Source organism: Lissotriton helveticus, chromosome 2_1, assembly GCF_964261635.1.
Source record: "Lissotriton helveticus chromosome 2_1, aLisHel1.1, whole genome shotgun sequence".
In the NCBI taxonomy this organism is placed as follows: Eukaryota; Metazoa; Chordata; class Amphibia; order Caudata; family Salamandridae; genus Lissotriton; species Lissotriton helveticus.
Genome location: NC_136059.1, coordinates 990502916 through 990520741, shown reverse-complemented (window position 1 = coordinate 990520741; position 17826 = coordinate 990502916). Strand labels below are relative to the sequence as shown.

At 44.5% G+C, this 17826-nt stretch overlaps 1 protein-coding gene across 1 annotated transcript in view; it reads right to left on the bottom strand.

Moving 5' to 3' along the window:
* SMC5 (structural maintenance of chromosomes 5) overlaps window positions 1-17826 on the bottom strand; it is a 699122-nt gene that overhangs the window by 397156 nt on the left and 284140 nt on the right. Inside the window, exon 12 of the mRNA XM_078675750.1 lies at window positions 1530-1624. Within this exon, the coding sequence (XP_078531876.1) occupies window positions 1530-1624 (95 nt within the window). The remainder of the gene's footprint in view (window positions 1-1529; window positions 1625-17826) is intronic.

Sequence of the window (17826 nt, the reverse complement as noted above, 5' to 3'; positions counted from 1 at the left end):
TTTACTTACCTTTTCTCTGTGAAATGTCCCAGTGTGATATCTAGGCATATCACACTGAGTAGAAAAAATAACTTAGAATGTAATCCAAAAACTAACTAAAAAGTAATCTGTACAGTAATTGCAAATCCTTGATTTACCTGTATTTCAAACAACTGCAGTTGAACTTGCATTCAACTGTAAACACTGCATAATATTTTGGCAAAGCAATTATTTCATTTACCTGTGCCAGGCTTGGCTTGGTTCTGGAAATGAAATAACTTAATATTTTTACACAAAACAAATTGGTCTGAGTTCAGTCTTTGAGTGTGTGCAATCGTTTGCTGATTAAGTGTGTACAACAAATGCTTAACACTACCCCCTGATAAAACCTAACTGCTCGCCCACACTACCACAAATAGAGAGTAAGATGATATCTACTTTTACCTCTGCCTACCTTTGGGGTTCTACTGGACTCTGTGCACACTATACCTCATTTTGGTATGGTATATACAGAGCCAGCTTTCTACATCACCCCGGCAAGGATTGTGGTTGGTGCTTGAACAGGGCTCACACCCCCGTCAACCAACAGCCCAATTTCTCACAGGGTGATAGTCATATGATGTTTGTGTCAATAAATAGGAATCTTAGCAGGGGGACAGTATCTAACAATGTGGGGCATGCACTATAATAACATTGTGTAATTAATTAAGAGAGCTACATGTTTTCTTACATATGGTTTTAAATCCACATTCGAGTGTACCTCTAGCCAAAATTATTAACATTTACTGCTAGTGGAGAATTTAAATGATTTCTAAAACCAGACACAAATAATCACACTCTAATAATCACTACATTTATTTTATCGAGCAATTTTTGGTGAGTCAAAATCCTCAGGTGTTGTTGGACTTTATTGATTACTAGATGGGAAAGGAAACGCGCTCTAAAAATCTTTCTGGAGCGGAGATGAAAGGAAAGGGTACTTCTACTTTGGAGTGGATAGCTTGTGCACTGCTAAAGCTATCCTCAACCTTGACACTGTTAGGTTCAGTGTAGCGGGAGCTGCTTCATCTGGCCTCGTGGTGGATACATTAGTTATTATGAAATTACTGGGCACAGTATGAAAATCTCTGAAGCAATGCACAATACAGAGAATTACAATACTAGAGATGTCCAATAGATCCATTTATGCAAGATGCAATGTTCAACAGTGTCTGGAATTAGAGCTTTCATTAGCACACAAGGGCACACAAGGTATGTGTCCCCTTTCACAATATTGAAATATCATAATCAGATAAAGAAAACAGCCATATATATGCCTGCTTCAAACTCCGAGCAGGCTTATGTTGTCTTATGGAAGATCTCATTAAACTCGCCTTTTCTTTTAATGACAAGGCTATCGCCTCTGAAAATGGGAGACACAATCATGGCAATTGCTTGATTAGAAGACAAGGCAATAAGACTGAGTTAACGGATGTAACAACCATCATTGGTAACAAAATGTAAATATTCATATTTCAAAGGCCCATGCTGGATCAAGTCTCAAAACTTACTGGAGCTCCTCAATGTGCCTTTGAGGTCGTTTTTCTCCACAGGGCTCAACTGGTGCACATACCGCATTTACCTTTAACCTCTGATTGTCACGGACCTAAAAAGAAAAGAGGTAACAACAAACAATTTAGATGCAAAACATAAAAAGGAGTTTATTTGTATTGTACTGAACACTACGGTTCGTACAGATTAATATGTTCTTGAATATGCCCCCTTAAATCAGTAAATCCACACTAACACTATAGTTTATGCTTTGTTAAGATAAAAACACATCATATCAACTCCCAGAGCCCAGTTTTGTTAAGCTTTAAACTGGTCTGAGTTACAGGGTGGTAAGTCCTTTTTTAGGTCTCGCTGCGAAAAGCGCGCGAAAGAACGCTCTTGCTGCGAGAACTATAGCTGTCGCCTCAGCCGACTGGAGACAAGAGATGGCCACGTGCACATTAAGAAGCATGGCAGAGTCGGATTCCGACGCGCGCCTTGGGATTGGGTCGCGCGCGTCGGAATCCGACTCTGCCATGCGCCTTGGGATTGGGATTGGGTCGCGCGCGTGAGCTTCTACCGCAGACAGCGTGCGGCTCATATGTTTCAGTTTCGTTTTGACTTGCTCACCAAGGCGGCGCTTCTGTGAGCACATTAAATCTATCTGCACCGACATTCTGGGATGATCTAACGTCTGAGCAGCAGATATCCAGTAAACTGTGTACATAGAAAATAAAACATCAAGAGTATATTTGCTGCAACTATGTTAGACTGTGTCCCAATATCTTATTTTATTTATACAGCTTCCTGTCTGACGACTGGCTGCCCTTGCACTTCGTTAGCCACCCGCCTACCCTGGTGCATGAGCTCTCTCCCGCTTCAAAGATTTCCGAGTAACAATGGCGGTTTCTTTCTCAAGCGGGTCTCCCGCCTACAGTGATTTTATTCTAAAGAGCTTTTTTTAAGTATCCGTTGTAAACGAGAATAACGTGCTGAGATACTGTGTCAAGGAGAGAGGTCCCCGTTCACGCAGGTCTTTGAATTCGAGGGGATTCACAATAAAGGCAGCGAGGAGACTTCATTTCGAATCAGAAATCTCCTTTCCAAGAACTCTTCAACACAAATGGTTTCAAGTGCCTAGGACGTTTAAAAAAAAAAAATGCTCCACACCCACCAGAGCTTCAATGTACAGCACAACCAGCTCTCAAGATTCCCAGTTCCATTCAAGAGTAACTTGCCGAACCGAGCCTATTTTAATTAGCATTCTGGTACTTGTAGTCCAGTGTGACCTCACATATTCAACGTTACAGGTGCCAGCGTGACAAGAAGAAAGGATGGCAGGGCTCCCCATGTACTTGGGAACCTGTGGAGATTTAATAGACAGTTCATGTATGCTTATAAAAGCAATTCCTGGTTGCTTCAAGCATCTATAATGCCTCACTTGTCACAGTCTTACACAAAGTTGGAACTTCCGTTATTTCTGTTACATTCAGTTTGTAAATCCACATAATGCCAACAATACTTTACATTCTGTTCCACTGGCTCCGATTCCTTCATTCTACAGTCTGCTTTTTTACGCCATGTACAGCCACTTCTGTGCATTTTGTAAGTGTTCCCTCCCAGTGTATGCTCCCACCTTTCACTGCCCCTCCTCCATTGTAATTCTTGCCTCAATGGATAATATAACAATATATAGTGCACGGTCTGTGAAAAAAGGAAGGGCACTGCAGGAAAATAGTAGACTTGGAATGACTTTCCCCAGAGGTTCCTGAAAACGAGAAAATGTGGCATTAAGTTCTGCTAAGTGGGTGTGCAGCATTCTATAGCACATAACATGCCACAGAAAAAGCAGGCCTCTATCAGATGCTACCAGAACTTCAGAAACAAAGAAAAGCATCTATGAGGTGGAGAATGGCTTTGAGTAGCATGAAGAAAACAAAAATAAAAACGGTTGGTAGATTGTTGTCATCTCACCCAGTGGTAATTACTTTGGGCCACAATCCTGTCCATCCTTTTTTGCCCACCATGCCACCTCCGACAGGTTGAAGCCAAAGGCAAATCAGCCTTGGTCATCCTTCAATAGTTCTAGTCCAGCACAAACTGCAAGGACAGGTCCACTTTGAAAGCAAAAACACATGGGTTTCGGCCTATTTGGGCTTCATCAGTATAGTGCAGCTGGAGTCCTAATACAAAGTGGTTCAGAGAAAAACTGACACCAAAGACACCAAAAAACTCAGACAGCAGTATCACCCCGGTCAAGAAATCGTCCCCGACATAGGAGCACCAATGCTTTCTGGTGTGCGTCTCCATTGCAAGTGATCCATGTGTTGCCCCCATTATAGGGTGTGGTCTCATTTTTGAACAGCATTACAATGAAAGGGAGGTACGGTAGCCTACAAGTTAACAGCGTCCACATATCACGAGGCCAAACACTGCTCTCCAGCTACCTTGCAAGGGTTTGTTTTTCAAGCATCATCTCCACTGTACAGGACTGATTTGCTCACATAAAGGGAGGGTGGTTACGCCATGATCCAATATTTTTTAAATTAGAGAAAGAAAGACTAAATAACACACAAGTTTTAGCTATTTCTTAAACTTGAAATGCATTTATTGGTTGAAAGAAGTACACTTGGTCTTCTGGCCCGGCTCACTATTTGCACATTTTATGATACAAACAGCAATCGCACTGAACTCACCATCCATCTATGCCAGTGATCACTCATTCATTCTTCAGGCCATTCATTTGTCACTCACTCAACCACACGTGGACAATCAATCAAGAAGAACTTGAAGTTGTAAGTGAATCCTATTGGTCTTGCCAGAGCCTGGTACACCACGTCATAATTATCACATGGTGGACAGGGGAGAAGCTGAGGGCCCTACAATGATCAGGATCACTCAGCGCAACCCCAGCATCACTCAGCGCAACCCCTGCATCACTCAGCGCAACCCCTGCATCACTCAGCGCAACCCCTGCATCACTCAGCGCAACCCCAGCATTACTCCGTGCCATCACAGCATCAATCTCTGCAACCATTCAACAACAACTGGTTCAAATATGTTCTCTCAATGTTTCAAGATTTATTACAAATGTCACAAAAAGATGTTAATATTTCACTTCTGTTCTTGGATTTTCATCACAATAAAATACACTGAACATAATCTTCACAAACGTTATTTACAAAAGTTTAAGCTATTGCCATTATAAGTTACAATCACTTTTATTTAAGTATTAATTATTTTAAAAAAATTAAGACATTGTTATTTGTAATATCAATAATATCAATACATCTAAGTCACGTAAATACAAAACATGTTGCATTACAACTGCTATAGGTGTCACATTTGCGAAAGTTATAACTATTGGCATTGTAAATGACAAAGCTATTATTTAGCTATTTTCAAAACCAACACATAAATAAAACAATTGTCATTTACAAGACCAATAGCTCAAACTTTCACAATGCGAGACCTATTGCATTGCAAATGCTTGTTTATTTATTTATAAAGTTTTATATAGCGCATATCAGAGCGCTTTACAATAAGTTGATGTTTAGGCATGTTTGCACTCAAAACAAACATTTGCAATGCAATAGTTCTCGCATTGTTTTAGAGTTAACGCTACTGGCGTTGTAATGGAATTTTTTTTTACTTGTGTATTTTGGAGACGAGTGGATGTATGTGATGGCAATTATATGTTTTACAATAAATCTAAAAGGAAGTGTATTGATGGTAATGTTTGGTGTATGGGGCATGTGCGCCATGTAAATATATTGTGAACACTAGTTGTGCTGTGCACGCTCCAAACGCGATGAAGAGTTACCCGTATTGAGTATGTGAAAGTTAAAGAAAAAGGAACAACTGGAGGGCTGTGTGTTCTATAAATGTGCTATATGACGGCACACTTGTATTTTGCGTTCACCAAACCTGAAAAGATTATAGGGACGATACATGCAAGTCCGCTATTGTGAAAACCATGCATGGGGCATGTGGACCACTATGTGAGCAAAGCGAATATGTTGGGAACACCAGTTGCGGTGATGAACACTGGATGAAGTGAATCAGAGGTCCAGAGTACGTTCTGAATGTAGTAAAAAAAAAAAAAAAATTTAAAAAGAGATCACACGTTGTGCGAATCAAAAATTAAAACAAACTAAAAAAGCAACAACCTGCAGGCTGTGCTTGTATACACAAACTGCATTGACGGCAGAGTATAAGGATGATGCTGAGTGCTAGTGCGGTAGCTGACAACTTAGTTCCACTTAGAATGGTGTTTAAACCTATGGCATGTGGAAGGCTGAAATATATGTTGTATAATTAAACTAACTTCAAATCCACATCCATCCATCCATCCACAAATGCACCAAGTCTAAGCTGCCTGTACACGTTGTCCTACCGAGATGGTCACAACAATGTATTCCCGCATTGCTCCACACCACCCATCTACGAGTGAACTGAAACTCAAAATTTTTACCCGCTAACAAAAACCAACCCGTGAGTTCATAACTGGGGTCTTATCTGATAACACCACATAAAATATTAATAACCATGGTTGGACGTAAATATGTGACAGACCCTTAACTCCCCTCCCACATGCCCCTTTGCAGACGGTCCTCTCGTGTGACTATTTCTCAGTCCTGCCAGCCTGCCTATGGAAGTGCTACCAAGTGATACATTTCATGCTACTCATTTAAATGATGATCCTGAAAGGTGACCAGTGCGCTGCCAATTTCCTCATTGTAGTATGTGACAATCACCCACCCAGGTTTTATTTTAAATACGTGTTTTCCCTTTCTTAGCATGTGAAGTGCTGCTTATTAATAAGGAAGACCTGTCTGTGAGTTTAGTACTTGTACACGTCCATCCAACCAGCCATTTCAGAGGCTGGTTAAAGTGAGGCAGTTATAAACGTCCTAAACTTCAAATTATCTTCTTTGAAAGACAAGAAGGAATACTAAAATTACATACAGATCCCAAGTTTTAGCTTGCCATTTCCATTTTAGATCTATGTAGCGCGATACCTTCTAAGCACAATACATAAAACACACACCAAGATGTAAAATCCAGATGACTGCCAACTGGATGTGAAAATCCAGCATAATTTATACAAAATCAAAAGATCGCTGTGGCTGGCAAACTAATTTACTAAAAGATGTGATTCGAGCCTAGCCTGCAAACATGATGGCCGCCTAAACCCTCGGCTCCGCTGCCCCGCTTGTCTTCCCTCCGTACCGTTGCTCATCCTGTACTTTATCCGGTCTTCTCGATACGGTATCGGATTCGGGAAGTGATGCTGATTCCAGCGGTGTGCCCCCCGATGTGCTCCCTGCGACAGGACTGATTGAACGTCCCTGTTTCCTTTCCGGTGTTAATGGCGGCGACCGGGTCTTTGTTCTCGGAGCCGGCTGGCCCCGACCGCCACAACAGCGGCCACTGACGGCAGAGCGGAGTCGACCGGCGGATAGCGGCTGCCGCTTAGAGTTTTCCGCAGCAGCACGCTTTCATTCCTTTTCACCTCCACACTTGCTCGAACTCGCAGCTGCCAGTGCTACATTTGTATCCTTACCCCTGGCCGACTTTGGGTGCCTTTCAGTCTCCGGAGCTGTGAAGGTGGCCATTTTGAACCGAGCGCTCGGCGACTATACCTGGTGGCCTGACCAACTACTGAGGGTGCTTACGACTGCCGACATCGCACAATGTCCGTGTGCCGAGTCGGTATGGACTGTGCTGCCCGTGTCCCCGTGACCTGGCTGTGCTTGTCGGGGCGCCCATGGGACGACGGACTGCTGGAAGGGGATGCCGGCGTACGGACTCGAGGACTTCCCCTAGTCGTCGAGCCCTGTGTGCAAGGAGCTTCGTTATCCTCATCTCCGGAGGTGCCCCTTAAGATCGGAGAGATTCTGGGCGCCCTGGTTGCCTTACGAGCTGCTTGGTGTGGTCATGCCCGGGACCTGGGGGGCCGATTAGATGCCATTTTGTCCACGCTATCCTTAACTGGCCGAGCTGGAGATTGCGTGCAGAGCGCTTCGCCACACCCTGGGCCCGATTACGGTGAGCTGTCTATCCAGAGGTGCATGGAGACGCTTGGGGTGCGAGAGCTGGATACCGCTGCGACTCTATCTGCTACAGCGGTGGAGAGATGCGAGACTCCTGGACTGGCGCAGCTGCTGGGGAGTCGCCTTTGGGCGCCGTGTCCTGCAACTTCTTCGGGATCTGCTGGCGATTCTTCTTATTGTGTCCTGGGCGCACTGCTTCTACTTCAACTGTTTAACTTTGGAGGACTGCTATTGCGCACCGCCCTTCTTTGTACACCGGTGGCCCGCATGGCTTTGTGTTGGACAGTTCTTTGTGGACGGCGCCCTGTCCTGCCGTGGTCCTTGCAGCTGTTTACCTCATTCTGGGGGGCTGTTTTATAGTTGCTTCTCGTTTGCACGCCGGATCGTCAGAGACAAGGTTGAAAATGATTTTCATTTTTGCTTACTGTTGTTTGCTTTGCTGGGACTGTGATGGGTAAACGGGGGAGCTGGATGTTGGTTATGCTTCAAATTTGGGGTCGGGGTAGGGCGGCCGAGAATATCCTGACGGGCTGTTTAGGACACATAAATTTGGCCCTCCTCCGGTTTTATATGTATACTTTTTCTTCCTTTCTCTTCTTTCTTTATTTCGGGTACTCTTTATTGGGCGACAGGCACGCTGCTAGGGGGGGGGTAGGCCGTAGCCTCTGCATGTGTGCTGGGTGGGGGGTAGGGGGGGGGGGGGCTTTGTTTTGTCTGTTTTAGTTCCTATGGGCCTTATTTTTTCTTTCTTTATTCTCCAATTCCTTTCCTTTTTCCTTTTTCCTTGGGTCAATGGTGTGGGTCGGGGAGGGGTGGGTAGCGATCGGCACACGACATGCTAGGCGATTATCAATCCTTTTCAGATATCACTGTGCCGCCATTTTGCTTCTGTTTTAATGCTCGCTGGATTTCTTTGATGGACGTCAACCACCTTTGTTTTGAATGTATAGTGAGAACTTTGATCCTTTCTAACGTTTACTCTTTACATATGTTTTATGAACATTATAAAATTAAACCTTAATTTCTCCTGCTTCTCGGTAGTGTAAATGTTTCCATGTAACCTAGGTTGCCTGTATTTGGATTTAAGTTGCTACTGAGTTGCCATATTGCTCGCTACGGTGCTCCGAATGATGTCGAGGCCGGCCGGATGGTTGTAGGCCCGTAATTGTTGATGATTCTGTGCAATAAAGGTTTTAAAAAAATAAATTAAAAAAAAGATGTGATTCACTTCTTGTTTGTTTGAAAATGGAATCTTTTATTCAGTTTCTTTTTTCATCATTGTGTAATTGATAATCATAAAATTAATTCAGCATTTCATCATGATTAGTCCACGTGACATATGGCATCTAGCTTTGATTCCTATGCATTTCGGGCATTGAGCCCTTCATCAGGGAGCATTGCTACAAATCAAAAGATAACACATTTACTTCAATGGTCTACAGATACAATGCCATCAATGTATAAGTGCTTGTATGAACCACTCGTGAGTCGTGCGTATAATAACAAAAATCACACGTGAAAAAACTGTGCGCCGTGTTTTGAGTTAATCTAGCAAACCTGATCAAAGTATTAGAACTCTAAAAATCTTTCTAGCCATTGCAACATGGTGAAGAGATAATTTGGCAGCCCCAGCGAAAAAGCATTTTTTTTTCATCTGTACAATTAGCAGGAGGTGGTTATTATCTTGGCCAGGTCAGGTTCTGGCCACGAATGGAACGCCTTTTGGCCTTCCAAATAAGAGGAATTTGCTCTCCCAACATCCAGCAAGTAGGCCTTGCTTAAGTGTGTTAAACCTCCACAGTGCAGGTCCATCGAGGATAGCGGACAGAACAATCGAAGGGCATAGTAATCCCAATCAGATAAAAGCATTGCTACATAAAACAGATATTTTATGGCAAGGGCCTTTCTCTCAAAGGGGAAGAACATAAGAACAAAGGGACATAGGGACTACACAGAGGAGAGGTCACAGTAGTGTGGCAGTCAGGGTGTAATATTGATATATTTGGTTAGTAATATTTATTTATTTATAAAGTTTTATATAGCGCGAACTTGATCCCGAAGGATATCAGAGCGCTTTACAATAAGAGGGAAAGGTAACACATCCAAACATGGGGAATATAATAGGTGTTACTCTTTATTCAGTCATCCAGTGACCACACAAGAGATAAAATCAATCATACACAACAAAATACATAGTATACAAGAATGTTATAAAATGCACAAATCATAAAACAGGCATAATTAAAACAGTAATTCATAAAAGCAAAGCAGATCATAATCATATAGCCCGCTGTACAGAAATTGCAATAAAGTAACACATTCTCACTGTCTTTCAAAATTCCATAGCACTCCTGCATTGTCTAAAAGTGGCCTGTTTTCAAATGGCAAAATAAACAGTTTTCTTAGAGATGACTAGTACGTGTAAATAAAGAATAAAGAGCAGCGTGCTTTGTGAAGAGCGTCCATCACAAGGGCAAGGAGGTAGATTGGCTGCATAAGTAACCTGTATGGGGAATGCAACAAGAAAATGTACGAGGTCCACCATTAACCTGGTTAGCAAGAACCTATGGTGTGTGTTGATGACCCAGGTTAAGTAAGGTTCAATACCAATTCATGCAAATTAGAGCATGGGAAGAACAGTAGGTCTAGTCGCATTTTTGCCTGTTCTCTCTTCCATACATTTAGCTAAGAACAATTTACTCAGTGGTTTGGAGAATCCAATAGAAAAAGAACCCTGGTTCGGAATCAGGTCACCTTGGTCCATTAGACCTTTTAGATTCATTGTAAAACATACAATTGCCATCACATACATCCACTCCACTCCACTCCAAAACACAGTAAAAAAATATTTCCATTGCAACGCCAGTAATTCTAACTTTAAAACAATGCGGGACCTATTGCATTGCAAATGCTTATTTTGAGTGCAAACAAGCCTAGGCGACTTGTTTGAGAACCTGGGTTAATTTTCTATTGGATTCACCAAAACACTGAGTAAATTGTTCTTAACTAAATGCATGGAAGAGAGACCAGGCACAAATGTGACCAGACCTACCGTTCTTGCCCATGCTCAAATTTGCATGTATTGGTATTGAACATACTTAACCTGGGTCATCAACACACAAAATATAGGTTCTTGCTAACCAGGTTAAGAGTGAACCTCGTACATATTCTTGTTACACTCCCCACACAGGGGAGACGGGGAGACAGACAGACAGACAGACAGACACACAAACACATATTCAGTCCAAGGTATTTTTATGCCCTTTTCCAATTTAAGACAACAAGTTATTATTAATCGGTTCAAAGAGTTATTATTCCTTAGCCCATATCTTTAGCAAAGTGTTTGTAGCATCATTCATGTACCATAACACCACTTCTGTGTGTTAGAAATAATTACTAGTGGATGTTGGTACAGCTAACGTTCTTTTCATAAGGTCATTTTTCACTCTCTCCAGCCCGGTTTGGACACAGATGCCCCATACACCAGGTCCAAATGTAGTACCTGGACAGCACTTGGCCTTGTAGAATTTTATTAGTTCCTTAATGGGTTTGGGCCGTAGTCTAGATGCAAGGCTAGAACCAGCTCAGTGCTCCTTGAAAGAGCAGCTGCCCTGCTAGCTTTCTAGGTGCCCCAGGTGCATGTCATCAAAAAGTATTCCTCAGCATGGATATAAGGGAACCTTGCTAATTTCAACAGTATTTATTCTAAAGGCCTTGTTTTTCTTATCCATGGATTCAAAGCCCATTATGTGCGTTTCAGCATGACTGGCACCTAGATCCAAACTGCTCATAAAAGTACAGAACTGGTCTAGTAGTCACTGCAAGTCAATCGCAGTTCTGACCATTAAAAGGTGTCATCAGCATAAATCAAGGCAGGTATGCTGCAGCTGCCTACCTTAGATCAATCTGCATTAGAGTCCAGGAGATGTTTCTCCAACCAATTGACAAAAAGTGAAAAAAAGAGGGGGCAAATCGCAACCCTGTAATACACCTCGCCCAAACGCTTCAGTTGTTTCTCTAGCTAGCCCAAATCTCACACTGGCGGTTACATCTAGATGAAGCGCCATCAAAAAGTTCATAACTCTGGGCTCTGTCTCTAGGTCTTTCATAACTGTCTAAAGTTTTCACCTGTTGACACAATTCAAGGCTGAACTCAGATCCATGTAGGCTAGCTAAACCTTGCCTTCCTTGGCCACTGCATACTTGTTAATTAAAAGATATAGGTTCAGGTACTGCTCGACTGTCCCAAGGCCAATGCGAAAACCAAACATATTTTCAGTTGTCCATTGTGGGAAGCTAGCTCTGCATATACTATACCAAAGTAAGGTATAGTGTGCACAGAGCCCAGGGAGTCCCCAGAGAATAGCAGAGGCTAAATTAGGTAAGTACTAACAGGTCTCTTAGTGGTAGTATGGACGAGCACTTATTGAGAGGATGTGTTAAGCATGTATTGTATTAACTCACTCAAGGACTGATTACACACACTCAGAGAGAATCAAGACCAATTGGGTAAGTATGGAAAAAGGTATACTTGTATTTTATTACTAGAACCAAGCAGGCTTGGTACAGGTAGGTAAAATGTACTTGCAATAGTAACCCTTTACACAGAAATACACTTTGGAATGGATTTGCAATCGTTGCAGGTTGGCATGTCTTTAAAGAGCAGTTTGAATTACACAGTGATTACTTTTAGGATACTTTTTAATTACTTTCTCATTACATTGAGTGCTGGGGTGGTTTACCTAGATACCACATCTAAGGATCTCACAATACACAGTAAAACTTTTTAGACGTTGCAGTTTAGTTATCTTTTCTCCATACTAACATCAGTTCAACACTTAGAACCTTTTAGGCCCAAAATCTCATAACATGGATTCCTATGGGAGAAAAAGGGTTAGTGGTTTCTCAGGTAAGTACAACACGTATGAGTGAGAGCTTTGGGGATTAGGACCAAGGATCCCCAAGGTCTAGATGGGCACTCAATTCGCACCACCAGCAGCACTGGGGCGGACGGGTGCAGAGTGTCAAAACGACATCTGGGATCCAATGGATGTCAATGGAGATCTTCAGTTCAGCAAAGACACTGCAGGCTCGGGCACGGAGACGTCTTGAAGGTAACAACCAGCTGGAGAGGTAAGTTGGATTCTTTGGTGAGGCCTGGACACTGTCAGTTGGCCCACCCAAGGCCGTGGGGCGTCGGGTGCAGGGGTATTGTCTGGCGTTGACTTTTCTCTCCGGCTCTGGTCGGGGGACCCTTCAGGTTGAGGCTGCAGGTGTCGTATCAAAGCTTGAGGGAGGTCGAGGATCACTAGATCCCAGGTCAGGATCGCTGGGGAGACCTCCTCGTGGTGTTGGGCCACTCGAACTTGGGCCAGGGGCGTCAGGTGAAGAGAGGTGCAGAATCGCAAAATCGCAGGAATCCAGATTCTATGGGTGAGTCTTTGCATGAGCATATCTGGTGCTCAAGAAAGTCTGTAAGATGGCTGTAGGGCAGGTCCTCCAGGCTCTGGGGGATGCTGGTTACAGGACTCGTCGGGGTTCTTGCTATAGGCAGGTCACAGACGGGTCAGGACAGTAGTGCTGGGGCCAAAGCAGTTGGTGTCCTTTTCTTCTTCCTGGGTCAGCACAGCTCTTCGGTTCCTGATTGGCAGGGACCCAGGGGACATCAAGTCAGGAAGCATCAGATGTCAGGCAAAATGTGGGGGGTAACCATGCAAAAAGGGGCACTTTCTTACACAAGCCCCACCCCAAACGAAAGAGGAAGAGACTAACCTTTCCCAAGGTAGTCTTCATTATCAAAGTGGAAAAATCTGGAAAGGCCATGTGCATTGGCATGTGCAGTCCTAGGTCTATGTTCCACTGTAAAGCCAATTCCCTGTAGGGATATGGACCAACTCAAAATGTTTTGGGGTTTTTCCTTTCATCAGCATTAGCCATCTGAGAGGTCTGCGGTCAGTTTGAACTGGGAAGGGAGTACCAAACAGGTATGGTCTCACCTTCTTCAGGGACTAAACCACAGCAAAGGCCTCCCTTTCAAAAGTACTCCAAAGCTGTTCCCTGTAAAGTAGCCTTCTGCTTATGAAAGCCACAGGTTGGAATTGTCTATATTAATTGGTCTGGGATGGGACCACTCATATCGCTAGCTCAGAGGCATCAGTCTGGACAATGAACTGCTTGGAGAAATCTGGAGCCTTGAGAATAGGTGCTGAGCACATTGCCTCTTTTAGGGTGTCAAAAGTCTTTTGGCAGTCAACTGTCCAGTTTACTTTCTTGGGCATCTTGTTGGGGGTGAGTTCTGTGAGGGGGTTGGGGGGTCACAATGGACCCATACCACATCACAAACCTCCTATAGTACCCAGTCAAGCCAATGAATGCACTGACTTGGGTCTGGGTTGGTGGAGCTTCCCAATCCAGAATGGTCTGTATTTTGAGTTGAAGGGTTTGGACTTGGCTTCTACCTACAAGGTGGCCCAAGTACACAACAGTTCCCTGTCCTATCTGGCACTTGGATGCCTTGATAGTCAGGCCTGTAGCTTGCAGGGCCTGTAAACCATTCCCCAGGAGGACCAGGTGATCCTGCCGGGGAGAGCTAAACACAGCAATATCATCAGGATAAGCTGCACTAAAGCTTTCCAACACAGCAAGGACTTCATTCACCAACCTTTGGAAGGTGGCAGGGGCATTCTTTAGACCTAAGGCCATCACAGTGAAGTGGACGTCCCCATCAGGTGTGGAGAATGCAAGCTTTTCTTTTGATCTAGGGGCCGTGCCAATCTGCCAGTACCCTGCATTTAAGTCAAAGGTACTTAGGTATTTGGCACCCCCTACCCTATCTATCAATTCATCAGCCTTGGGGATGGGATGAGCGTCTGTCTTGGTCACAGCATGAGGCCTTTTTAGTACACACAAAACCTAATTTCTCTTTTTCCACTGTGTGGATGAGGTTTGAGGACTAGGACCACTGGGCTGGCCCAGGGACTCCCAGAAAGCTCAATGACCCCTCAAATCCAGCATCTAGCGGACTTCAGCTTTAATGCTTTACTTGACTTGGTCAGACTGGTGATAGATTTTTGTTTTTGACAGGCAAGCTGTCTAGTGTCCACATCATGGGTACACCAGGGTGTCTGACCAGGGGTCAAGGAAAAGAGCTGGGCATACTGTTCAGAACCTGTCTGCAATCAGCATGCTGTTGGGCAGAGAGAGTGTCTGAGTAGACAACTCCATCTACTGACCCATCTTGGGGGCTGAAAGAGAGGAGGTCAGGGAGAGGTTCACTCTCCGTCTCCTGATCCTCACCAGTAACCATCAGCATGGTTACATCAGCCCTGTCACAATAGAGCTTGAGGCGGTTCAAATGCATCACCTTTTGGGGGACATGCTAGTGCCCTGGTCTACCAGGTAGGTGACCTCACTGTATTTTTTTCTAGGATTGGGTAAGGGCCACTGCAATTGTCCTGGAGGGCCCTTGGTTCCACTGGCTCCAAAACCCACACCTGTTGCCCTGGGTGGAATTCTACCAGTGCAGATTCATGGTCATACAAGAGCTTCTGGATATCCTGGCTGGCCTCAAGGTGTTTGGATGCTTTCTGCACGTACTCTGTCTTCCTGGAACTAAGGCTTGGTACAAAGTCCACCGCATCTTGCTTTGGTACAGGATGGTGCTCTCTTCGATCCTTCCCGCACAAGAGAGTGGCCCCGTTAGAGGGTGGCCCAACAGAAGTTCAAAGGATGAAACCACCACTCCCTTCTGAGGCACCTCTTTAAAGGCAAAAAAATAGGCAAGGCAACAGAACACCCCATCTCCTTTTTAGCTTTTCACAGAGCCCCATTATCATGCCTTTCAATGCCTTGTTGAATCTCTCAACAAGACCGTTGGTTTGTGAGTGGTGAGGTGTTGTGAACGTATAGATCACTCCACACTCATTCCACATGTGCTTTAAGTATGCAGACATGAAGTTGGAACCTCGGTCTGATACTAGGAAACCCTACCCTGGTGAAGAAACCAATGAGGGCCTTGGCTACCATAGGGCTGTGGCAGTCCTAAGGGGAATAGCTTCAGGATACCTAGTAGCATGATACTACACTACTAGTAGTATAAACTTGTTTCCTGAGGCTGTCAGAGATTCAAGTGGACCAACTTTGACCAGACCTACCCTCTCAAAGGGTACCCCAACCACTGGAAGTGGGATCAGGGGGGGGACTTTGGGTGTCCTCCTTTCACTGGCTTGACAGGTAACACAGGAGCTTAGAAACTCCTTCACTTTTTGAGATATCTGGGGCCAAGTTTTGGTCTGGCCCAGATGCCCAGCTAGGGGGATGTCATGAGCTACAGCGAGTAGAATTTCCCTATACAACTGAGGCACTGCCACTCTCCTAGTGACACCAGGTTTGGGGGTCTCTGGCCTCAGTGTACAATAGTCCTTCCTCACAATAGACTTTGTGGGAGCCACTGACATCTCCCTGCTTCTGTGCAGCAGCTTGCTGCCTCAGGCCTTCAAGAGTCGGGCAGACCTGCTGCCCAAGGCACAGCTTTTCCCTAGAGGGTCTCTGTGGTCCCAATAGCTCTACCTCCTAAGGCTCAAGCTCCATAGGCTCAGTTCCCTCTGGGACTGACAAGTCCTCTCCCTGAGGATTGGGGTCCTGATCTTTTTGCTGTGTGGAATCTGTTTCACCAATCTTCCTACCTTTTCTCTTGGGAGGTTGGGCCATCATTTCAGGCTCCAACTCTCCTTTTTCACCCTGTGCTAGGCATTGTGCTCCTGTTTTCACACACACACACTATCTTAGGGATTTGCAGCATGCTGAATGTGTCTGTCTTTCTACCGCAGCCCATGCTGAGGTTTCCAGATGAATTCCAAGCAGACAGGAAGCTGTAAGCGTTGGAGAGACCACTACCTGTTTAAGGTCAGCAACCCCCCTCCCAGTCTAACATCACCATAGCCATGGGATGTTTAGTGGTGACACTGTCAGCCTTGGTAACTGGATATGTTTTTCAAGTCAGGTATTGCTCTGGGGAAAACAGTGCATCTCTCACCATAGTGACACTGGCACCTGTATCCCTCAGGGCTTCTATCTTAATCCCATTTAAGGGGTACTGTAGGTATTTCTTTACATTTGGGGGACAGACAGTTGCAGTGGCTGATCCTCCCTCCCCTTTAGAGACTAAAACAGCTTCAGTGTGAACCCTGATTTGCTCTGGGCACACTATTGATCCCATCTGGAGATTTGTCACACAAGTAGAAACTGGTGAGGGAGTAGGGGCTGGTTTGTTGCAACAAGCAGCATCTCCAGTTTGTGTCCCTTCTTGTTATAGCGGAAACACCAGGCCTTTGCAGGATTAACATTTTCCCTTTGTACCGACTAGTGGGCTGGGAAGAGTTCTTGGGCACACCCCCCTGACCAGTATCTTGGGGGCCTTTGGAAGACTTTTGTATTTTTTCTTTGGGTTTCCCACCCTCTTTCCCCTGGGGAGGCTTTGTGACCACTTTTGTTTGGTCAACCCCAGTGGTGGTCTTACCCTTGTCTTGACCCAGTAGTCCGCCTTCATCCCAATTCTTGGGGAGAAATTGGACCTAGGTCTACCAGATACTGATACAACTTTTCATTGATGCAGTTACTTAAAATGTGTTCCTTCATAAACAAATTATAAAGTCTTTCATAATTCTGCACTTTACTTCCAGTCAACTAGTCACCTGGTGTTTTTACTGAGCAGTCTACAATCTCCAACACAGGACTGATTCTGGGATTTCTGAGCACCCATGAATTCAATTCTGCACTCCTCAGTAGTGAATCCAAATCCTTCAATCAGGGTGCCCTCATGAGTTCATAGGACTTTGCTTCTGCCCCAGTAACGGTAGGAAATCAGTCTCTGCACTTACCATAGAACAGTTCTCAAAGGAGTGCCCCCGCCCCACCCCGACCTTTCTGGCCTCACTAGCACTCTCAAAGGCTGTGATCCACTTAGTGATGTCATCACCATCCTCAAATTTAGGGACAATCATATGATCCTTCTCTCTCTTGATTCTTATTATGACTGCTACCACTGATGTGACCCAGGCCCATATCTGCTCTCTATTTTTCTAAGGTTAGGAGCCTATTCTCTAGCTCTAGTCTCTAGGTCAACCTTGCTAAAAGGTTGTTCTCTTCAGTGAAGTTGTCTTCATTGTCTTGCGCAGAGTCTAGCCTACGTCTGTAGTGTCTAGTCCCTCTACTCCCTGGCTTGGAGATGGGGAGCTTAAAGTTCCTTGCATCACTAAGTGGT